We start from the raw sequence: 24,939 nt of genomic DNA on the forward strand, positions 1-24,939 counted from the left end.
CGGAGCACCCGGAGGAAACCCACGCAGACACGAGGAGAATGTGCAAACTCCACACAGACAGTGACCCAAGCTGGGAATCGAACCCAGGTCCATGGAGCTGTGAAGCAGCAGTGCTAACCACTGTGCTACCGTGCTGCCCTTCTGGGTCCTAACCATCTGTGCGAATCAATCCTTGTAAAGATCACTGCAGACTTCCAGCCATGCAAGGCGAGTGGCCGGCATCCCAGATCAGATGACAAGCACAAGGTACACGGCAGCACTGAGAGGTCCAAGTAGAAATCCCAGGATTATTGATCCCATTGGCCATTCTTGGTTCAATAAATTTTGGAAGAACTGCATGAAACATCTGAACCCATGAGAGGGGCACATGGAGTCTCAGTCTTCAGCCCCAGAATTTCAGTTAACCCAACAACCTGCCCAATGGGGCACAGCCATGGCAACTGAGTAGCTAGGCCACATTACCCACATAGTCTTGGTTTTGTGGCATTAAAACAGAAAATGCTGGAAAAACTCAGTAGGTCTATCAGCATCTACATACAGCATAGAACAGTACAGCACAGAACATGCCCTTCGGCCCACGATGTTGCGCCGAGCTTTGTCTGAAACCCAGATCAAGCTATTTCCTCCTGATCATCCCGAAGTACTCCATGTGCCTATCCAATAGCTTCTTAAATGTTCCTAAAGTTTCTGACTCCACTATCCCTGCAGGCAGTCCATTCCACACCCCAACCACTCTCTGAGTAAAAAACCTACCTCGGACATCCTTCCTATATTCCCCACCATGAACCCTATAGTTATGCCCCCGAGTTACCACTCCATTCACCCGAGGAAATACTCTTTGAACGTTCACTCTATCTATCATCTCTATCATCTTATAAACCTCTATCAAGTCTCCTCTCAACCTCCTCTGCTCCAAAGAGAAAAGCCCAAGTTCCCTCAACCTTTCCTCATAAGCCCTACCCTCCAAACCAGGCAGCATCCTGGTAAATCACCTCTGCACTCTTTCCAGTGTCTCCACATCCTTCTTGTAGTGAGGTGACCAGAACTGCACACAATATTCCAAATGTGGTCTCACCAAGGTCCTGTACAGTTGCAGCATAACCCTACGGCTCTTAAACTCAAACCCCCTGTTAATGATCCATGTATATGACATCAACTGCACTACCTTCATCTACACACTTAATTACCTCCTCAAAAAATTCTATCAAATTTGTGAGGCAAGACTTGCCCTTCACAAATCCATGCTGACTGTCCCGGATTAAGCTGCATCTTTCTAAATGGTCGTAAATCCTATCCCTAAGGACCTTTTCCATCAACTTACCAACCACCGAAGTAAGACTAACCGGCCTATAATTACCAGGGTCATTTCTATTCCCTTTCTTAAACAGAGGAACCGCATTCGCCACTCTCCAGTCCTCTGGCACCACCCCCGTGGACAGTGAGGACGCAAAGATCAATGCCAAAGGCTCTGCTATCTCATCCCTTGCCTCCCAAAGAATCCTAGGATACATTTCATCAGGCCCAGGGGACTTATCAACTTTCAGTTTATTCAAAATTGCTAGTACATCTTCCCTCCGAACATCTACTTCCTCCAGCCTATCAGCCTGTGACACCCTCTCTTCCTCAAAAACATGGCCCCTCTCCTTGGTGAACACCGAAGAAAAGTATTCATTCATCACCTCTCCTATCTCTTCTGACTCCATGTACAAATTCCCACTGCCGTCCTTGACTGGCCCCAACCTCACCCTGGTCATTCTTTTATTCCTCACATAAGAGTAAAAAGCCTTGGGGTTTTCCTTGATCCGACCCGCCAAGGACTTCTCAGGCCCCCTCCTAGCTCTCCTAAGCCCCTTTTTCAGCTCATTTCTTTCTAACTTGTAACCCTCCATCGAGCCAACTGAACCTTGTTTTCTCAACCTAACATACGCTTCCTTCTTCCTCTTGACAAGACATTCCACCTCTTTTGTGAACCATGGTTCCCTCACTCGGCCATTTCCTCTCTGCCTGGCAGGGACATACCTATCAAGGACACACAGTATTTGTTCCTTGAAAAAGTTCCACTTATCATTAGTGCCTTTGCCTGACAATTTTTGTTCCCATCCTATGCTTCCTAATTCTCGCCTGATTGCATCATAATTACCTCTCCCCCAATTGTAAACCTTGCCCTGCCGTATGGCCCTCTCCCTCTCCATTGCAATAACAAAAGACACCGAATTGTGGTCACTATCTCCAAAGTGCTCTCCCACAACCAAATCTGTGGAGAGAGAGAGTTAAAGTTTCAAGTCCATATGGGCTGAGGTTAGGAATAGGAAAGGAGCGGTCACGTTGTTAGGAGTTTACTATAGGCCCCCAAATAGTAATAGAGATGTGGAGCAAGAAATTGCTAAGCAGATTATGGATAGGTGTGGAGGTCACAGGGTAGTTGTCATGGGGGACTTTAACCTTCCAAATATTGATTGGAACCTTTATAGGTCAAATAGTTCGGATGGGGCAGTTTTTGTGCAGTCTGTGCAGGAGGGGTTCCTGACACAATATGTGGATAAGCCGACAAGAGGTGGGGCCACATTGGATTTGGTAATGGGAAATGAGCCGGGCCAAGTGTTGGATTTGGTTGTGGGAGAGCACTTTGGAGATAGTGACCACAATTCGGTGTCTTTTGTTATTGCAATGGAGAGGGATAGGGCCGTACGGCAGGGCATAGTTTACAATTGGGGGAGAGGTAATTATGATGCAATCAGGCAGGAATTAGGAAGCATAGGATGGGAACAAAAATTGTCAGGCAAAGGCACTAATGATAAGTGGAACCTTTTCAAGGAACAAATACTGCGTGTCCTTGATAGGTATGTCCCTGCCAGGCAGAGAGGAAATGGCCGAGTGAGGGAACCATGGTTCACAAAAGAGGTGGAATGTCTTGTCAAGAGGAAGAAGGAAGCGTATGTTAGGTTGAGAAAACAAGGTTCAGTTGGCTCGATGGAGGGTTACAAGTTAGCAAGAAATGAGCTGAAAAAGGGGCTTAGGAGAGCTAGGAGGGGGCATGAGAAGTCCTTGGTGGGTCGGATCAAGGAAAACCCCAAGGCTTTTTACTCTTATGTGAGGAATAAAAGAATGACCAGGGTGAGGTTGGGGCCAGTCAAGGACGGCAGTGGGAATTTGTGCATGGAGTCAGAAGAGATAGGAGAGGTGATGAATGAATACTTTTCTTCGGTGTTCACCAAGGAGAGGGGCTATGTTTTTGAGGAAGAGAAGGTGTCACAGGCTGATAGGCTGGAGGAAGTAGATGTTCGGAGGGAAGATGTACTAGCAATTTTGAATAAACTGAAAGTTGATAAGTCCCCTGGGCCTGATGAAATATATCCTAGGATTCTTTGGGAGGCAAGGGATGAGATAGCTGAGCCTTTGGCATTGATCTTTGCGTCCTCACTGTCCACGGGGGTGGTGCCAGAGGACTGGAGAGTGGCGAATGCGGTTCCTCTGTTTAAGAAAGGGAATAGAAATGACCCTGGTAATTATAGGCCGGTTAGTCTTACTTCGGTGGTCGGTAAGTTGATGGAAAAGGTCCTTAGGGATAGGATTTACGACCATTTAGAAAGATGCAGCTTAATCCGGGATAGTCAGCACGGATTTGTGAAGGGCAAGTCTTGCCTCACAAATTTGATAGAATTTTTTGAGGAGGTAACTAAGTGTGTTGATGAAGGTAGTGCAGTTGATGTCATATACATGGATTTTAGTAAGGCGTTTGATAAAGTCCCCCACGGTCGGCTTATGGAGAAAGTAAGGATGTGTGGGATAGAGGGAAGTTTGGCCGATTGGATAGGTAACTGGCTATCTAACAGAATGTGGAGATGCCGGCGTTGGACTGGGGTAAACACAGTAAGAAGTTTAACAACACCAGGTTAAAGTCCAACAGGTTTATTTGGTAGCAAAAGCCACACAAGCTTTCGAGGCTCTGAGCCCCTTCTTCAGGTGAGTGGGAATTCTGTTCACAAACAGAACTTATAAGACACAGACTCAATTTACATGAATAATGGTTGGAATGCGAATACTTACAACTAATCCAGTCTTTAAGAAACAAAACAATGGGAGTGGAGAGAGCATCAAGACAGGCTAAAAAGATGTGTATTGTCTCCAGACAAGACAGCCAGTGAAACTCTGCAGGTCCACGCAACTGTGGGAGTTACAAATAGTGTGACATAAATTCTGATTCTAGGATCGCATGATAAAGACTCAGGAGGAAAAAAGCAGAAATATTTATGTGAAATAGTGTGACATAAACCCAATATCCCGGTTGAGGCCGTCCTTGTGTGTGCGGAACCTGGCTATCAGTTTCTGCTCCGCGACTCTGCGCTGTCGTGTGTCGCGAAGGCCGCCTTGGAGAACGCTTACCCGAATATCAGAGGCCGAATGCCCGTGACCGCTGAAGTGCTCCCCAACAGGAAGAGAACAGTCTTGCCTGGTGATTGTCGAGCGGTGTTCATTCATCCGTTGTCGCAGCGTCCTCGAAAGCTTGTGTGGCTATGTCGAGGGCATCCTGAAACCCATTGTACAAAGAACCCCCAGCTTTTGTCGCGACACGACGGACTTCCTACAGAAACTCGGCACACATGGAGCAGTTGAACCAGGAGCGCTCCTCGTCACAATGGATGTCTCAGCACTCTACACCAGCATCCCCCATGACGATGGCATTGCTGCAACGGCCTCAGTGCTCAGCGCCAACAACTGCCAGTTTCCAGATGCAATTTTACATCTTATCCGCTTCATCCTGGACCACAATATCTTCACCTTCAACAACCAGTTCTTCATCCAGACACACGGAACAGCCATGGGGACCAAATTTGCACCTCAATATGCCAACATCTTCATGCACAGGTTCGAACAAGACTTCTTCACCGCACGGGACCTTCAACCGGTGCTATACACTAGATACATCGATGACATTTTCTTCCTTTGGACTCATGGTGAACAATCACTGAAACAACTCTATGATGACATCAACAAGTTCCATCCCACCATCAGGCTCACCATAGACTACTCTCCGGAATCGGTTGCATTCTTGGACACGCGCATCTCCATTAAGGACGGTCACCTCAGCACCTCACTGTACCGCAAGCCCACGGATAACCTCACGATGCTCCACTTCTCCAGCTTCCACCCTAAACACGTTAAAGAAGCCATCCCCTACGGACAAGCCCTCCGTATACACAGGATCTGCTCGGATGAGGAGGATCGCAACAGACACCTCCAGACGCTGAAAGATGCCCTCATAAGAACAGGATATGGCGCTAGACTCATTGATCAACAGTTCCAACGCGCCACAGCGAAAAACCGCACCGACCTCCTCAGAAGACAAACACGGGACACAGTGGACAGAGTACCCTTCGTCGTCCAGTACTTCCCCGGAGCGGAGAAGCTACGGCATCTCCTCCGGAGCCTTCAACATGTCATTGATGAAGACGAACATCTCGCCAAGGCCATCCCCACACCCCCACTTCTTGCCTTCAAACAACCGCACAACCTCAAACAGACCATTGTCCGCAGCAAACTACCCAGCCTTCAGGAGAACAGTGACCAAGACACCACACAACCCTGCCACAGCAACCTCTGCAAGACGTGCCGGATCATCGACACAGATGCCATCATCTCACGTGAGAACACCATCCACCAGGTACACGGTACATACTCTTGCAACTCGGCCAACGTTGTCTACCTGATACGCTGCAAGAAAGGATGTCCCGAGGCATGGTACATTGGGGAAACTATGCAGACGCTGCGACAACGGATGAATGAACACCGCTCGACAATCACCAGGCAAGACTGTTCTCTTCCTGTTGGGGAGCACTTCAGCGGTCACGGGCATTCGGCCTCTGATATTCGGGTAAGCGTTCTCCAAGGCGGCCTTCGCGACACACGACAGCGCAGAGTCGCGGAGCAGAAACTGATAGCCAGGTTCCGCACACACAAGGACGGCCTCAACCGGGATATTGGGTTTATGTCACACTATTTCACATAAATATTTCTGCTTTTTTCCTCCTGAGTCTTTATCATGCGATCCTAGAATCAGAATTTATGTCACACTATTTGTAACTCCCACAGTTGCGTGGACCTGCAGAGTTTCACTGGCTGTCTTGTCTGGAGACAATACACATCTTTTTAGCCTGTCTTGATGCTCTCTCCACTCCCATTGTTTTGTTTCTTAAAGACTGGATTAGTTGTAAGTATTCGCATTCCAACCATTATTCATGTAAATTGAGTCTGTGTCTTATAAGTTCTGTTTGTGAACAGAATTCCCACTCACCTGAAGAAGGGGCTCAGAGCCTCGAAAGCTTGTGTGGCTTTTGCTACCAAATAAACCTGTTGGACTTTAACCTGGTGTTGTTAAACTTCTTACTGTATCTAACAGAAGACAGAGGGTGGTGGTGGATGGAAAATTTTCGGACTGGAAACCGGTTACCTGCGGAGTGCCACAGGGATCAGTGCTTGGTCCTCTGCTATTTGTAATTTTTATAAATGACTTGGAGGAGGGGGCTGAAGGGTGGATCAGTAAATTTGCTGATGACACCAAGATTGGTGGAGTAGTGGATGAGGTGGAGGGCTGTTGTAGGCTGCAGAGAGATATAGATAGGATGCAGAGCTGGGCTGAAAAATGGCAAATGGAGTTTAACCCTGACAAATGCGAGGTGATTCATTTTGGTCGGACTAATTTAAATGTGGATTACAGGGTCAAAGGTAGGGTTCTGAAGAATGTGGAGGAACAGAGAGATCTTGGGGTTCATATCCATAGATCTCTAAAGGTTGCCACTCAAGTGGATAGAGCCGTGAAGAAGGCCTATAGTGTGTTGGCGTTCATTAACAGGGGGTTTGAGTTTAAGAACCGTGGGGTTATGCTGCAACTGTACAGGACCTTGGTGAGACCACATTTGGAATATTGTGTGCAGTTCTGGTCACCTCACTACAAGAAGGATGTGGAGACACTGGAAAGAGTGCAGTGGAGATTTACCAGGATGCTGCCTGGTTTGGAGGGTAGGTCTTATGAGGAAAGGTTGAGGGAACTTGGGCTTTTCTCTTTGGAGCGGAGGAGGTTGAGAGGAGACTTGATAGAGGTTTATAAGATGATGAGGGGGATAGATAGAGTGAACGTTCAAAGACTATTTCCTCGGGTGAATGGAGCGGTAACTCGGGGGCATAACTATAGGGTTCATGGTGGGAGATATAGGAAGGATGTCCGAGGTAGGTTCTTTACGCAGAGAGTTGTTGGGGTATGGAATGGACTGCCTGCAGGGATAGTGGAGTCAGAAACTTTAGGAACATTTAAGAAGCTATTGGATAGGCACATGGAGTACTTCGGGATGATAGGGAGGAAATAGCTTGATCTGGGTTTCAGACAAAGCTCGGCGCAACATCGTGGGCCGAAGGGCCTGTTCTGTGCTGTACTGTTCTATGTTCTTCTATGTTCTATGAATCTTCTCAAAATACTAACTGTTCCTCTCTCCACAGACACTGCCAGACTTGTTGAATTTTCCCAGCACTTTGTTTTTATTTCAGATTTCCAGCATCTGCAGTATTTTGCTTTGATTTCAGGTTTGTGGCATTCACTGACCTGGGCCAATATCCATATCAGGAGTGACAATAGGCCTATTCCCTCCTGGAATACGGGGTGGAGAAAGTCAGCTGAACTCCTGTATGCACTGGTGCTCAATGACCTCTGTAGATGCTGGGTAACAGGAACAGAATGTCAGCGCTAATGGCCTTTCGGGTGGAACGAGTTCCAGCAAATACTGACATAAAACAGCTTCATCCAAAGATCAAACAACCTGTTAACTCTTCCCATGTTGCAAGACTAGGATGCATTTTGTATCTACAGCAACCTCCTTGCTTCTCTGCTGATCCCTGTTCCTGGCTCGTCAGAGCAGGAAGCAGCACCAGATGACACCTGGCTCTCCTTTCCAGCTCATTTCCACCTGGCTGTCCAGCATTCCCTGTCCACTCCTACCCCGCGCAAAGAGCAGTGAGGTGCTGTTACCAAGAATGGTGCTGCTGCTCTGCCTACCTTTAAACACTCAATGAAGAAATCTCCAGCAAGGCTGCTTTCCTGTAGATTGCTCAGTAACTGTGCCAGGCACTCGGTCCACCACTGCTCCAAGGACACTTTCTCATATAAAGCTTCATCTTCATCACTGGTTAAAGTAAACACAGTCTCAGAGAGTGGCCAGGGCAGCTGTTGAGGCAAATCTTGGTTTCATCGGTGTACGTGTGGAACCTGATTTTGTGTTTTTGGATGACGTTACCTGGGGCAACGGGCAGATAGAAAATAGGAAGGATCCGAGGTTAGATCCATGGGGGACAAAGATAATGGCGTGGGAGCAGGAAGAGAAGCTATTGCAAGTGTTAGTAGGGGACAACATAGTATGAGAGATTGACACTATTCTCTGCAGCAAGGAGTGAACTTCCAGATGGCTATGTTGCCTGCCCAATTCCAGGATTGGGAAATTTGCTCTGGGCTGGAGAGAGACTTAACAGTGGGAGGGAGAAGATCCAGTGGTCCACATAGGAACAATGACATGGGCAGCTCGAGGGAGGGGGCTCTGCATGTTCAGTATGAGGAGCTAGGCACCAAATTCAGAAGTAGAACCTCAAAGGTAATAAATTCTGGATTATTACTTGAGCCACATACAAATTGACAGAGAAATAAGATTAGAGAGATGAATGCGTGGTTCAAAGGCTGGTGTGGGAGAAGTGGGTTCCAGTTCATGGGGTACTGGCACCAGTATTGGGGAAGTGGTATCTGTACTGTTGGACCAGTCTATTGCTGAACCGTGCAGAGGTTGGTGTTCTAGCAAGCCACACAATTAGAAAAGTAGAGAGGGTTTTAAATTAAATAGCCAGTAAGGAATCAAATTCAGGAAGATGTGGTAAACCAAAGTGCAGAGACATGGCAAGAGAGAAATATAGGAAATGATAACCAGATCATGGCAGGAAGGAACAGAGACCACAAATAAGAATAAATCAACAGATAAGGCAACATGCTACAAAAATAAAAAAACAACAAAACTAAAGGCTCTGTATCTAAATGCATGCAGTATTCAAAACAAAAGAGATGAACTGAGAAATTAATAAGTATGATCTGATAGCCATTACAGAGATATAGCAACAGGATGACATAGGTTGAGACCCGAATATTGAAGGATACGTGACATTTAGGAAGGATAGGGAGCCATGAAAAGGTGGAGGTGTGGCTCTGTTAATGAATGATGGGATTAGAGAGGATTGACCCAAGTTCAGGAAACCAGATCTAGAAGTGGTTTAGGTTGAGATGAGAAATGATTAAGGCAAGAAGTCACTTGTGGGAGTGGGGTACAGGCCCTCCAATTGTAACTAGGATAAGCTTGGATTGTTTTCTTTAGAGCAGAGAAGGCTGAGGGGGGACATGATTGAGGTGTATAAGATTATGAGGGGTATGGACAGAGTGAGTAGGGAGCAGCTGTTCCCCTTGGTTAAGGAGTCATTCACGAGGGAGCAGAGTTTTAGGGTAATGGGCAGGAGATTCAGAAGGGATTTGAGAAAAAAAAAATCACTCAGAGGTTGGTGGGAATCAGGAATGCACTGCCTGGGAAGGTAGTGGAGGCTGGAAACTGTACAACCTTTAAAAAGTATTTGGATGAGCACTTGAAACATCATAACATTTAAAGATATGGGACAAGTGCAGGAAAGTGGGATTAACGTGACTTTAGTGTTAGTTATTGTTGGTGCAGGCTCGATGGGCCGAAGAGCCTTTTCTGCACTGTACAACTCTATAACTCCATAACGACACAGTAGGACAGAGTATGAAGGAAGAGATAATGGGAACCTGTCAGAAAGGTACCGTGATAATCATGATTTGAATCAACATATAGACTGGAAAAATCGGATGGACAAAAGTAGCCTAGATAAGAAATTCACTGAATTGCTTCAGGTTAGCTTCTTAGAACAACATGCTCTTGCACCAACCAGCGCAGGCTATACTGGACCCAGTACTATATAACAAGATAGGAGTAATTAATGATCGCATTGTGAAGGCACTCCGAGGTAGCAGCAACCATAATATGATCCAATTTTACATCAGTTTGAGGAAGAGAACAGTGCGTCACAGGCCAGCAATTTAAACGTTAAGGGCAATTATGAGGGCATGGAAGCTAAAGTGAACTGGCAAATGAGATTAAGCGATAGGTCAGTCGACATTGGCAGTGGCAGACATTTAAAGGAATATTTCAGAATTTACAGAACAGATACATTCAACTCGGATAAGTGTGTGGTGATCCATTTTGGCAGATCCAATGGGATGAAGCAGCAGTATAATATGAAGGGTACCATTCTTAGCAGTGTAGAGGATCAGAAGGACCTTGGGGTCCGGGTCCATAGGACTCTTAAATCGGCCTCGCAGGTGGAGGATGCGGTCAAGAAGGCGTACGGCGTACTGGCCTTCATTAATCGAGGGATTGAGTTTAGGAGTCGGGAGATAATGCTGCAGCTTTATAGGACCCTGGTTAGACCCCACTTGGAGTACTGCGCGCAGTTCTGGTCACCTCATTACAGGAAAGATGTTGAAGCCATTGAAAGGGTGCAGAGGAGATTTACAAGGATGTTGCCTGGATTGGGGGGCATGCCTTATGAGGATAGGTTGAGGGAGCTTGGTCTCTTCTCCCTGGACAGACGAAGGATGAGAGGTGACCTGATAGAGGTTTACAAGATGTTGAGAGGTCTGGATAAGGTAGACTCTCAGAGGCTATTTCCAAGGGCTGAAATGGTTGCTACGAGAGGACACAGGTTTAAGGTGCTGGGGGGTAGGTACAGAGGAGATGTCAGGGGTAAGTTTTTCACTCAGAGGGTGGTGGGTGAGTGGAATCGGCTGACGTCGGTGGTGGTGGAGGCAAACTCGTTGGGGTCTTTTAAGAGACTTCTGGATGAGTACATGGGATTTAATGGGATTGAGGGCTATAGATAGGCCTAGAGGTGGGGATGTGATCGGCGCAACCTGTGGGCCGAAGGGCCTGTTTGTGCTGTGGCTTTCTATGTTCTATGTTCTATGTTCTATTACGGCGAGAAAGAAAAATTCCAAGGAGAGGGCCCACAATCAGTGGTTAACTAAAAATGTTAAAGATAGACATAGTCATACATTGCAGGAAAGGCCCTTCAGCCCATCAAGTCTGACCGACAATAACTACCACTAAAGGCACGCTAATCCCATTTTCCAGCACTTATTCTGATGTTTCAAGTGATGGGGTCAATCATAGTGTTTTACAGCACAATGAGGCCCTTCAGTGTACTGTGCCTACACTGGCCACATCTATTCTAATCCCATTGTCCAACACTTGGTCAGTAACCTTGTGTGCTATGGTGTTTCAGGTGTTCAGCTAAATGCTTCTTAAACAAAGTGAGGGTTTCCGCCTCTCCCACCCTTTCAGGCAGCTAGTTCCAGATTCTCACCGCCTTCTGGGTAAAAATGTTTTTCCTCAAACCCCCTCTAAATCTCCAGCCTCTTATCTTAAACCTATGCCCCTTGGTTATTGACCTCACTGCCAAGGGAAAGTGTTCCTTTCTATTGCCCTTATCTATGTCCCTCAGAATTGTGTACACCTCAATCAGGTCCCCCCTCAGCCTTCTCTGCTCTAAGGAAAACAACACCTGCCTAACCAGCCTCTCTTCATAGCTGAAACGCTGCAGCCCAGGCAGCATCCTGGTGAATTTCCTCTGCACCCTTTCCAGTGCAATCACATCCTTCCTATAGTGTGGTAAAAAGAACTGCAGTACTTTAGCTGTGACCTAACGAGCATTTTATACAGCTCCATCATAACCTCCCTGCTCTTACATTCTGTGCCTCAGGTAATACAAACAAGTATCCCAAATGCCTTCTTAACCACCTTATCCACCTATCCTGCTGCCTTCAGGGATCTATGAACATGCACCCCAAGGTCCTTCTGGTCATCTGTACTTCCAGCGTCCTACTGTTCATTGTGTATCCCTTGCCTTGTTAGTCCTCCCAAAATGCATCACTCACACTTTTCAGGGTTAAATACCATTTTCCACTGTTCTGCCCATCCGACCAGCCCATCTATATCATCCTGTAATCTAAGGCTTGCCTCCTCGCTATTTACCACACCACCAATTTTCGTATCATAGAGGTTTACAGCATGGCAACAGGCCCATTGGACCAACTTGTCCATGCCGCCCAGTTTTTAATCACTAAGCTCCCAACTCCTGTATTTAATGTTCTGACCAATATCATCTGTGAACTTACTGATTCTGGTACCAAAGAAAAGCCAAGCAGCGTGCCTTAATGACTATCGTCCAGCGGCTCTGCCATCCATCATTACAAAGTGCTTCGAAAGGTTAGTCATGGCACGAATCAATTCCAGCCTCCTGGACTGCCAGGATCCACTACAGTTTGCCTACCGCCGCAACAGGTCCACAGCAGACGCCATCTCCCTGGCCCTGCACTCAACCCTGGAACACCGAGATAACAAAGACACCTATGTCAGACTCCTATTTATTGCCTACAGCTCAGCCTTCAACACCATTATTCCTACAAAACTCATCTCCAAACTCCGTGGCCTAGGGTTCAGCTCCTCCCTCTGCAACTGGATCCTAGAATTTCTAACCCACAGACCACAATCAGTAAGGATAGGCAACAACACCTCCTCCACAATCATCCTCAACACCGGTGCCCCACAAGGCTGTGTCATCAGCCTCTTACTATGCTCCTTTTACACCTATGACTTTGTGGCCAAATTCCCCTCCAACTCGATTTTCAAGTTTGCTGATGACACCACTGTAGTGGGTCGGATCTCAAACAATGATGCGACAGAGTATAGGAATGAGATAGAGAATCTGGTGAACTGGTGCAGCAACAATAATCTCTCTCAATGTCAACAAAATGAAGGAGATGGTCATCGACTTTAGGGAGCGTTGGAGGACATGCCCCTGTCTATATCAAAGGGAATGAAGTGGAAATGGTCAAGAGCTTCAAGTTTCTTGGTGTCCAGGTCACCAACAACCTGTCCTGGTCCGTCCACGTCGAAACTGTAGTTAAGAAAGCCCACCAACGCTTCTACTTTCTCAGGAGGCTAAGGAAATTTGGCATGTCCATTACAACACTCACCAACTTTTACAGGTGCATCATAGAAGACATTCTTTCTGGTTGTATCACAGCTTGGCATGGCTCCTGTTCTGTCCAAGACTGCAAGAAACTATAAAGGGCTGTGAATGAAGCCCAGTCCATCACGCAAACCAGCCACCCATCTATTGACTCTGTCTACACTTCCCACTGCCTCAGCAAAGCAGCAGCATAATCAAGGATCCCCACAAACCACGGACATTCTCTCTTACACCTGTCGGGAAAAAGATACAAAAGTCTGAGGACACGAACCAATCGACTCAAGAACAGCTTCTTCCCTGCTGCCATCAGACATCTGAATGGATTTACCTCGCATTAAGTTGATTTTTCTTTACACCCTAGCGATGACTGTAATGCTACAATCTGCATTCTCGCCTTTCCTTCTCTATGAACTGTATGCTTTGTCTGTATAGCCCACAAGAAACAATACTTTTCACTGTATACTAATACATGTGACAATAATAAATCAAATCAAAAGATCATATCTCCCGCCTTCAGATCTAAATCATTAATGTACACTACAAACAGCAAGGGACCCAGCACCAATCCCTGAGGCACACCAATGGATACAGGCTTCCAGTCACAAAAATAACCTTCGACTAACACCCTCCCTGCCACTAAGCCAATTTTGAATCCAATTTGCCAAATTGTCCTGGCTCTTACCTTTTTGACTTGGGACTGTGTCAAAAGCCTTACTGAAATCCATATAAACTACATCAACTGCACTGCCCTCATCTACACCCCGAGTCACTTCCCCGAAAAATTCAATCAAGTCTATTACACATGATCTGCTCCTGACAAAGCCATACTGACGAACTGGAATGAACTTCCTGCAAAGGCGGGAGACACAGATTCAATCAAGGTCTTCAGAAGCGAATTGGATTGCTACATGAAAATAAGTAACGTGCAAAGTTATGGGGATAAAATAGGGTTGTGGAATGTGGTAGAATGCTCTTTCAGCAAGCCAAGGCAGACTCAATCGGTTGAATGGCCTCCTTCTGCAACGTAAGGATTTGGTGATTCTATAGAGTTGCAAAGTTGGAGTTGCAGCCTCTGTGAAGTGCCGTTGGGATGCTTTATGTTAAATGTGCTGTAAAGCTGCCAATTAGTGATTATTTTTGGCTACAATTCACCACTCTCAGAACTCTCCTACCTTACTGCCTCCTTCACACTGAGCTTCACACCTCCCTCATCTCCTGCTGTAAAGTGGTACAGTGGGTGCAGGGCAGGAATAGATTGCGCCAGGCCTGTCAGCTGCTTCAATACCAACATAGCCACCTGTGGCTCACATTTCTGCAGAAACCACAAAAGAATCTCCTGGCAACCAGAGCTGATAGAAAAATAAACAGCCGTTAGTGAAGAGCAGAGACCAAACATCAGTGGAATATTTTAAAAACACACAGAAAAAACTTGCTGCACTTCACAGGAGGCAGAGAATGGAGGGAAACACAAGAGGATCGCATGTTTGCATGTTCTCCCTGTGTCTGCGTGGGTTTCCCTCCAGGTGCTCCAGCTTCTTCCCACTGTCCAATGGTGTGCAGGTTAGGCGTTACTGAATGTCTGCTCCCCTGCCTCCTCCATGCTCACCTCCAACAAGTAGATGGCAGGCATGGAGCTCTTTTCCAGTAGGACTGAGATCTCTCATTCAGCTGCTCCTGTCCCCCATCTCCAAACCTTTTGCCTTTTCTCCAGGCAAAACTTCCCTCAAAGCTGCCAAATATTTAATTGAATAGGAGAAGATGCTTGAGGAACTGAGTGGCATACTCATGTTCCTACACTCCTAAACAGGAGCTCTGTACATTTACGCACTAAATAACCCTTTACGCCCCTGTACTGTGACAGAACATCTCTCCAACTCACTTCCCCACAACTCAACATCTGGAACTCTCCAATCAGGTTCCTGCTCTGTCAGAGCACTGATGTGGAGATGCCAGCATTGGACTGGGGTGGGCACAGTAAGAAGTCTCACAACACCAGGTTAAAGTCTAACAGGTTTATTTGGAATCATGAGCTTTCGGAGCGCTGCCCCTTCATCAGGTGAGTGAAGGAGCAGCGCTCCGAAAGCTCGCGATTCCAAATAAACCTGTTGGACTTTAACCTGCTGTTGTGAGACTTCTTACAGCACTGAAACATTCCCACAGTCACCAACAACATCTTTATAATTGTGACCCTAGTGCATTCTCCTTCCTCAGCCACCCATCCATCTGCCATTGGCACAGTTGACCACATCAATACCAGCTGAAATCAAGCATTTAGAATAAACTGAGGACAAAGTAAACACTAGACAGTTTGAAAGGAAATACAAACCGCAAATGGGACACTCCTCGCTTTGTGAAACAGTGAAGACTAAAGATTGCTGGAATTACTGGCTTCAGAGACTCCAACAGCCTGGAGCTTGGGTCATTGCCAACCACACAGACCTGGGAGGAAAGAGCAGAAACACAAAGCGATTATTCTGAAATAGAACAATAACTTGCATTTATATAGCATCTTTAACATAATCGCTACACCCCAAAGTACTTTTCAAGCATTATCAAAGTTTGACACCAGGCTACAGAAGGAAATAAAAGGCCAGATGACCTGAGTTTGGTCAAAGAGGTCTTTCACATATCAGATGAAGTAGAGGGAACTCCAAGACTGAAGAGTTTTGAAGCTAAAGGCACAGCCGCCGATGGTGCCAGTATTAATGGCCCAAAATCAATTGGAAAATCAGAATAGGCCAGAATAGGAGGAGCGCAGAATCCTCAGTAATCACCTCCAGCCGCGCCATGCTGACACAGGCAGAGACAATGCTATGATATCAAAAAGCTCAATATATCCCAAAAAATTCAAAAGATATTCATCCATTTTTGTATTTCTCAACACCAGATGTTACATCAATGCCAGCAACAAGGCACTTACAAGTTTCAAGTCTCAAATATTGTCTAATATCTTTCCATCCCACTCCCACCCCGTGCCTTTCCATCCCACTCCCATCCCATATCCTTCAGTCATGCCTAACAAAATCTTATCAACTTTTGTATCAAGAATCTGTTCTCTGTGCTCACTTGTCTGTCTGAAAGTACTCTAGTCTCACTTGATATCTAAGACTATAAGATGTGGGAGCAGAAGTAGGCCATTTGGTCCATCGAGTCTGCTCTGCCATTCAGAGAAATCATGACAGATCTGATGTGATAAATCCTCAACTCCAGTTTCCTGCCTTACCCTCATAACCCTCGATTCCCTTACTGTCTATCTCAGCCTTGAACATACTGAATGACCCAGCTTCTACAGTCCTCTGCAGTAAAGAATTCCACAGTTTCACTACCCTCAGAGTAGAAGCTCCTCCTCATCTCCGTCTCAAATGGGCAACCCCTTACTCTGAGATTATGTCCTCTGGTCCTAGACTATCCCAGAAGGGGAAACAACTTTTCAGCATCTACCATGTGAAGCCTCCTGAGAATCTGATATTTCTCAATAAGATCATCTCTCATTCTTCTAAACTCCATTAATTACAGGATCAAACTACTCAATCTCTCCTCATAACAAAATCCCTCAATACCCAGGATCAATCTAGCGATTGTCTCCAATTCCAGTATATCTTTCCTTAGATAAGGGGACCAAAACTGTTCTCAGTATTCCAGGTATTGTCTAATTAGTGCCTTGTATAGTTTGAGCAAGGCTTCCCTATTTTTAAACTCCATTCCCTTTGAAATAAAGGCCAACATTCCATTTGCCTTCCCGATTACCTGCTGAACTTAGAATCACAGAATCCCTACAGTGCAGAAGGAGACCATTCAGCCCATCGAGCCTGCACTGACGACAATCCCACCCAGGCCCTCTCCCCGTAACACCATGTATTAACCCTGCTAATCCCCTGACACTAAGGGGCAATTTAGCATGGCCAATCAACCTAACCCACACATCTTTGGACTGTGGGAGGAAACCAGAGCATTGAAGGAAACCCACGCAGACATGGGGAGAATGTGCAAACTCCACACAGACAGTGACCCGAGACCAGAATTGAACCCGGGTCCCTGGCGCTGTGAGACAGTAGTGTCTCACTCTGTCACTGTGCCGCCATTTTTTTTTATTTTTCTAATCAATGGTTAGGTTTATTACTTATTTTCTCTAGTTTAACTAAACCAAAAAGACCAACCAAGCTTGTTACACTACATTATACAAGAAACCACAGTTGACAAATTTAGAAACTGTTTATCCACCTTCCATTCACCAGATAAATTCTGAACTGGTTTTGTGTGAAAGATGCAATCTAATACAGATGTTAATCATATATTAAATGGAACAACTCTTGGCAAGTACTAATGTAACTTTCTCGTTCTTCATCAGTCATCAAAGATAATAATTCAGGATTTTGAATAATTTCACTGTAGGGATGGAGCTTTCCAACATCCATAACCATGGACTTCTCTCACTCAAACTCATCTTCCTCTTTCTGAAAGTCTAATTTTGTCAATGATTTTGCATTCTTTGACTCATCCTCCGATTCGCTGGTCTCACTTTCTGGTTCACTGCGATTTGCATTCGAAGAGAAGGTTGCTCCAGTTAATATTTTTTTCTTATGAATCATAAGTGTTTTTATGATCTCATAGTTTAAAGTCTTGCTGTTCAAATGTGTACTTTGGTCATGCAGACATGACCAACTCGCATGCTAGCTTTTTGAGATTTATGCACGAGGATCCCCAATCCCTCTGTGCTGCAGCTTCCTGCAGTCTTTCTCCTTTAGGTAATGTTCAGCTCCTTTATTCTTCCTACCAAAGTGCAAAACTTCACATTTTCCTACATTATACTCCATTTGCCAAGTTTCTGCCACTCACAACCTGTCTATATCCCTCTGTAGACTCCGTGTCATCCTCACCACTTGCCTTCCCACCTATTTTTGTGTCATCTGTAAACTTGGCAATAGTACATTCACTTCCCCCATCCAAGTCATTAAAATATATTGCAAATAATTGTGGCGCCACGAACATGACTGTTTCCTGCACTTCTTTCCTTATGATCTGAGCAGCAGTGATTGCAGGATTGAAACTGCAACTGGCAAAAGCACTGTACAGTTTCATGAGACATCTCAGAGTCATACTCCATGATCTGACAATACAGAATGACATTATGTTTCTACTTGTGTCCCTTAAATCCACATTAATAGCCACACAAAATAACATCCTACTTCAATCAGATTTCTCAGCACTACAAAAACTCCCATCAAGCTTGCATACATTTCCTGGTCTGCAATGAAAAGGCATGGATTATATTTTATGTTAAGGCAGCTCTTTCTACATGGTTCACTGATCCCGTCTCTTGGTCTATTGAAACTTAAGACGCCATATCGCTTGTGTAACTTTCAAAAACAAGAAAACAGGAAATGGAATTTGCTAAATAAATACAGTTTAAGCCAATCCACTGTTAGGAGACTTGTGTGACGAAATATTAGTTTCTTAACATTCCTGTGGTATTTTGCAGAGCAGGGTCATGGGGTTGTACGTGTGTGTGACTAATGTATTTAAATGGAAGCACCAAAGGGTCTCGGTGTAAAAGTAGGCATTTGAAGTAGAGATGACCAAGTTAAGATGTGTTCTCACTGAACACAACATGGGCAGAAATTTGCATGAGGGGATAAAGAAGAGTTGTTTGGGTTTAGTTGCTCAAGGTCAAAGAGAAACGAAAAGGATTTTCCCAACTGGCAAAGATCATAAATAAATAAAACAAAGTTTTATTCGACCGAAGAGTGGGAGCGATAGAGGATAGGAAAATCTTTATATTTTTAACACAGTTACATTCAGAGAGGTGTTGTGAACAATGATTTTAAAGAGAAAATGTATTTAAGTGAAGTTGGGAGCTGCGTTGTAGGAGTGGCTATGTGAGACACTGCACTGTGCTTTATGCTGGGAGAGGCCTGTGAAAAGAAGCAAAATGAGCAGTCTCCAGCAACCCAGTAAAGTGCCAGTTGTTCCCAAAAGTAGGATATTGTTCTTGGAATCCTCCACAGGGAAGTGCGAGAGAAAAGCCCTGTTACATAACTTCCCTATAGTGATCATGAATGACTTGGGTAAATTTACTGGGATTTTTGTTACCTGGGGTTATTGTGAGTCTAACCAAGTAAAGCTCCTTTGAGGAAATGATCTGTAAGACTAATTTTTAGATGTGTAAATGTAATCTTATGTTTTTAAGTTTTCTTTTATTTAGTTAATGCTGTAATGTACTGCTCAAAATCTCCAAAAGTGGGATTGGAATTTTTGACTCCTGACTTCAGCACAGTAACAAAAATACAAAGACTCTATAGCAATTGCCAAGTTTCCCTTTGTGATTTGGTCGGTACAGCACTTTCCCCACGGTCACATCATCTCGATTCCAAACCACCAACCTCGACAAATGGACACGCCCTCTGAAGGATAAGGGCCCCAAACACAGCAAAAGTACTTAAGAAGCAAGAGTATTGTTCTTACCTTATATATATCCTCCACACATCTGGTCAGTTCCAGCTCTCCCACGATCACTGTTCCCACATGTCCAGATTTCCCTAGTATTTCTGAAAGGGAAGGAGAGAGCAAAGTTGAGTTGTTTGCATATTTTGTTATCTGGTCCCAATAGCAGAGAAACAAAGAACAAAAGAACAAAGAACAAAGAAAATTACAGCACAGGAACAGGTCCTTCGGCCCTCCAAGCCTGCACCGACCATGCTGCCCGACTTAACTAAAACCCCTGACCATATCTCTCTATTCCCATCCTATTCATGTATTTGTCAAGACGCCCCTTAAAAGTCACTGCTGTATCCGCTTCCACTACCTTCCCTGGCAACGAGTTCCAGGCACCTACCACCCGCTGTGTAAAAAATCTGCCTCGTATATCTTCTTTAAACCTTGCCCCTCGCACCTTAAACCTGTGCCCCCTCGTAATTGACTCTTCCACCCTGGGAAAAAACTTCTGACTATCTACTCTGTCCATGCCTCTCATAATCTTGTAGACTTCTATCAGGTCTCCCCTCAACCTCCGTCATTCGAGTGAGAACAAAACCTTGTGAAAATTGAAGAATGCATCACAAGGATGAACTCAAGGCCTTCTGCTATTTAACAGCAACCAAGTCAGTGCTAAATGAGCAGGAAACAGGTGGTGGAACGAAGACACTCGTTTGCTATACCTGCACGGCTTCCCGTACTCCACTCCCCCCCACCCCCCCCCACCCCACATCTCCCTGCACCCCATATCTCCATGCACCCCTCCCCCACCATCGCCCTGCACCCCTCCCCCACCATCGCCCTGCACCCCTCCCCCACCATCGCCCTGCACCGCCCCCCAGCCATCTCTCTGCACTCCCCCATCCCGCCCCTCAGCTCCCTGCATTCTGTCCAAAGGAGATAAAAACCAGAGAGCAAAGAGTACCGTTTCAGTGAACTGACTGAACCATTTACATTTAATTGTAGTTGCTTGTAAGTCTTGTTAATTGGGCTCTTGGCAAAAGGCGTGGTTTTGCTAATGGAAACCTCAAAGAAATTCACCCGCGGGGAATTGGAAATAATAAGCATTTCTCAACTATATTATTAAAATAAATCAAGCCCATGAGACGAGTAGCCGAAGAACACTTGCTACTACATCCTTAGCAGAGAAAGTGAAGAGGCACGAAGATAAAAGCAATTCATTAAAACCTCTGACTGACTCATGTTAAATAATTTAAACAGCCTCATATCACAAAGTAAGCGCAACTCTTCATACCTGCTTCACCAAACCACCCTGCTTACGAGAGATATACCGGTCAAACGCTGGCAAATTGGACTAGTTCCATTTAGGAAACCTGATCAGCATGGACAAGTTGGGCCAAAAGGCCTGTTTCTGTGCTGTACACTTCTATGACACTACAATTACTTGCCTGGCCCACAGCCCCTTACAGAAATCCCTACGCACTGCCCAAAGATACCCCATCAAAGCCCTCAAATTCTAGAAAGGGAGAGAGGGATAAGGGGGGGGGGGGGGAGAGATGGGGAGGGGGGAAGAGGGGGGAGAGGGGGAGAGGGAGGGCGGGAGAGGGAGGGCGGGCGATGGGAGAGGGGGGCGATGGGAGGGGGGGCGATGGGAGGGGGGGCGATGGGAGGGGGGGCGATGGGAAGGGGGGAGCGATGGGAGGGGGGGCGATGGGAGGGGGGGCGATGGGAGGGGGGGGCGATGGGAGGGGGGGCGATGGGAGGGGGGGCGATGGGAGGGGGGGCGATGGGAGAGGGGGGGCGATGGGAGAGGGGGGGCGATGGGAGAGGGGGGGCGATGGGAGAGGGGGGGCGATGGGAGGGGGGGCGATGGGAGGGGGCGATGGGAGGGGGGGCGATGGGAGAGGGGGGCGATGGGAGAGGGGGGCGATGGGAGAGGGGGGCGATGGGAGAGGGGGGCGATGGGAGAGGGGGGCGATGGGAGAGGGGGGCGATGGGAGAGGGGGGCGATGGGAGAGGGGGGCGATGGGAGAGGGGGGCGATGGGAGTGGGGGGCGATGGGAGGGGGGGGCGATGGGAGGGGGGCGATGGGAGGGGGGGTGATGGGAGAGGGGGGGCAATGGGAGGGGAGGGCGATGGGGGGGGGGCGATGGGAGGGGGGGAGTGATGGGAGGGGGGGTGCTATGCGAGAGGGGAGGGCGATGCGAGGGGGGGGGGGCGATGCGAGGGGGGGGGCGATGGGAGAGGGGGGGTGTTGGGAGAGGGTGGGGCGATGGGAGAGGGGGGGGTGTTGGGGGGGGGATGGGAGAGGGGGGGCGATGGGAGAGTGATGGGAGAGGGGGGCGATAGGAGAGGGGAGTGATGGGGGGGGCGATGGGAGGGGGGGAGAGGGTGGGAGAACGGGGGGGAGAGGGGGGGAGAGAGAAGTGGGGAGGAGGGGGGAGAGAGCGGGAGAGCAAGATTTGTAATATGTACTGGCAGACAAGACCTGATGCCAGTTAAGGAGGGCATGAGGTCGGTAGCTGTGATGTGGAGATGGCGGCGTTGGACTGGGGTGGACACGGTAAGAAGTCTCACAACACCAGGTTAAAGTCCAACAGGTTTACTTGGTGGCACGAGCTTTCGGAGCGCTGATCCTTCCTCAGGTGAGTGAAGAGTTGGGTTCAGAAACAGGGCATATGTAGACACAAACTCAATTACAAGATAATGGTGATAACTCAACTGATGAAGAGGCAGTGCTCCAAAAGCTCGTGCTACCAAATAAACCTGTTGGACTTTGACCTGGTGTTGAGAGATTACTTACTAAGATAATGGTTGTAATGCGAGTCTTAACAGGTAACCAAGTCTTAACAGGTACAGACAATGCGAGTGGAGAGAGGGTTAAGCACAGGTTAAAAGAGGTGTGAATGGTTTCATGCCAGGACAGTTAGTAAGATTTTGCATTACACAGGTAGTGTGACATGAACCCAAGATCCCGGTTGAGGCCGTCCTTGTGTGGAACTTGGCTATCAGTTTCTGCTCGGCGATGTTGCGTTGTCATGTGTCTTGAAGACCGCCTTGGAGAACGCTTACCCGAAGATCGGAGGCTTGACCGCTGAAGTGTTCCCCTTCAGTAAGGGAACACTCCTGCCTGGTGATTGTTGAACGGTGTCCATTCATCCGTTGCCGTAGCGTCTGCATGGTCTCCCCAATGTACCATGTCTCGGGATATTCTTTCCTGCAGCATATCAGGTAGACAACGTTGGCCGAGCTGCAAGAGTGTGTACTGTGTGCCTGGTCGATAATGTTCTCGTGTGAGATGATGGCATCCGTGTCGATGATCCGGCATGTCTTGCAGAGGTTGCTGTGGCAGGGTTGTGTGATGTGGTCGCTGTTCTCCTGAAGGTCAGGTAGTTGCATGGTTGTTTGAAGGCAAGTAGTGGGTTCATGTCACACTACCTGTAACCCCCACGATTTGCCTGGGCTTGCAAAAATCTTACTAACTGTCCTGGCTTGAGACAATTCACACCTCTAACCTGTGCTTTACCCTCTCTCCACTCGCATTGTCTGTACCTGTAAAGACTCGCATTCCAACCATTATCTTGTAATTGACTCTGTTTTGATATATGCCCTCTTTGTAAACACAACTCATCTCCGTACCTCCAGTATCCAAGCAGCAGATCAGAGGCGCGAGGAGAGGTCTCAGCAGGTACTTTTCTGCTAGTTCAGGTTGTTCTTTTACCATCGAGAGGAGAGTTGTCGTTGCCACTCTCTGAAACTGGTGGGCAGTCAGTTTGTCCTTAATGTGAAACAGTTCAAGAACCTGGTATGAAGCAGAAATAGGGCAGTGTCAGAAATAACATTAAACTAATTGCTGCTTTAAGGATTCTAAAGTATGAGATAATATAGGCCACAACAAGCTGTTTCACTTGTGTGCACAGCCTGCACTGAAAGGTGAAAAATATCTTAATTTAATGAGAAGCAATCTATGAAACCGGCTTTTCAATTCACAGGCAGTAAAACCCTGTCCAGGGCTGGGAAATGTCACCTCCAGGGTCTGTTAATGCAGCGATTACATTACTGGGGCCAGACAACTGGATTTATATTTAAAGGAAATGAGTTTGATTCCCACCACAGACAGGCTGACAATTTCAATTCACTGAAGAAAAATTGGAAATAAAAAGCTGGTGTCAATAAAAGTGACCAGAATGTTGTTGAATTATCACAAAAATGCAACTGGTTCCCTAATGCCCTATTGGGAAGAAAACCTCCTGTCCTTACCCAGTCTGGTTTACGTGTGACTCCAAGATTACAGCAACGTGGTGAATTCTTAGCTATCCTCTGAAAGTTACCCAGTTGAATCAAACCGCTTGGAAGGAAAATTAATAAACAGCAGATCACTCAGCTGTGTACTCAGTTTTAAATTATGACACAACAAAGGCACAGCCAGCCCAATCAACATTGCAATGTCCTTTCTCACGAACATCTGTGACTGGTACCCCAGAAATGAATCAAGGTATGGGTGCTGCTCATGGCTACACCAACGAACATGACAAAGCGAGAACCCACGTTGCTATCACACAGATTGATCAGGGGACATCGCCATGAAACTAATAGGATCAAAGATCAACCATCAATTCCATCCCACCATTTGAAGGAGTATCGACAGTAACCTACTCCACCCTAAACACAAAGCATCAGTTTGTGTTATAATCCCAGCTGGTGTAACTGGGTGGCAAGGTTCCAGAATGGAACTCTGGCTCAAAGTCCCTAACTTTGATTGGTTATCAAACCTGAGGAAACAGACACAGGACACTAATTAGTTTTTACCAACAAAAAACATTTATCAAACATGAAAGAATAAATTATAATACAATACTCCTTTACTCTCCCCTCAGCTTAACAAATACACACAGCTTTTATGATTAACATTAATAATAAAAAACAAAGAACAAAGAAAATTACAGCACAGGAACAGGCCCTTCGGCCCTCCAAGTCTGCACCAACCATGCTGCCCAACTGAACTAAAACCCCCTACCCTTCCGGGGACCATATCCTTCTATTCCGATCCTAATCATGTACTTGTCAAGACGCCCCTTAAATGTCACTATCGTATCCGCTTCCACTTCCTCCCCTGACAACGAGTTCCAGGCACCTACTATTCTCTGTGTAAAAAATCTGCCTTGTACATCTCTTTTAAACCTTGCCCCTCGCACCTTAAATCTATGCCCCCTAGTAATTGATTCTTCTACCCTGGGAAAAAGCTTCTGACTATCCACTCTGTCCATGCCTCTCACAATCTTGTAGACTTCTATCAGATCTCCCCTCAACCTCCGTTGCTCCAGTGAGAACAAACCAAGTTTCTCCAACCTCTCCTCATAGCTAATGCCCTCCATACCAGGC

General features: G+C 46.5%; 1 protein-coding gene across 4 annotated transcripts in view; it reads right to left on the minus strand.

The window, feature by feature from the left end:
• The window catches only part of tango6 (transport and golgi organization 6 homolog (Drosophila)), a 133,017-nt gene that overhangs the window by 81,184 nt on the left and 26,894 nt on the right, over positions 1–24,939 (minus strand). For all 4 annotated transcript variants that reach the window (XM_078210457.1, XM_078210455.1, XM_078210456.1 and 1 more), the window contains exons 6-10: positions 23,197–23,359; positions 19,588–19,670; positions 15,452–15,564; positions 14,298–14,474; positions 8,045–8,171 (exon numbers count right to left, since the gene is read on the minus strand). In XM_078210457.1, the coding sequence (XP_078066583.1) occupies positions 8,045–8,171; positions 14,298–14,474; positions 15,452–15,564; positions 19,588–19,670; positions 23,197–23,359 (663 nt within the window). The remainder of the gene's footprint in view (positions 1–8,044; positions 8,172–14,297; positions 14,475–15,451; positions 15,565–19,587; positions 19,671–23,196; positions 23,360–24,939) is intronic.

This window comes from Mustelus asterias, chromosome 4 (assembly GCF_964213995.1).
Source record: "Mustelus asterias chromosome 4, sMusAst1.hap1.1, whole genome shotgun sequence".
In the NCBI taxonomy this organism is placed as follows: domain Eukaryota; kingdom Metazoa; phylum Chordata; class Chondrichthyes; order Carcharhiniformes; family Triakidae; genus Mustelus; species Mustelus asterias.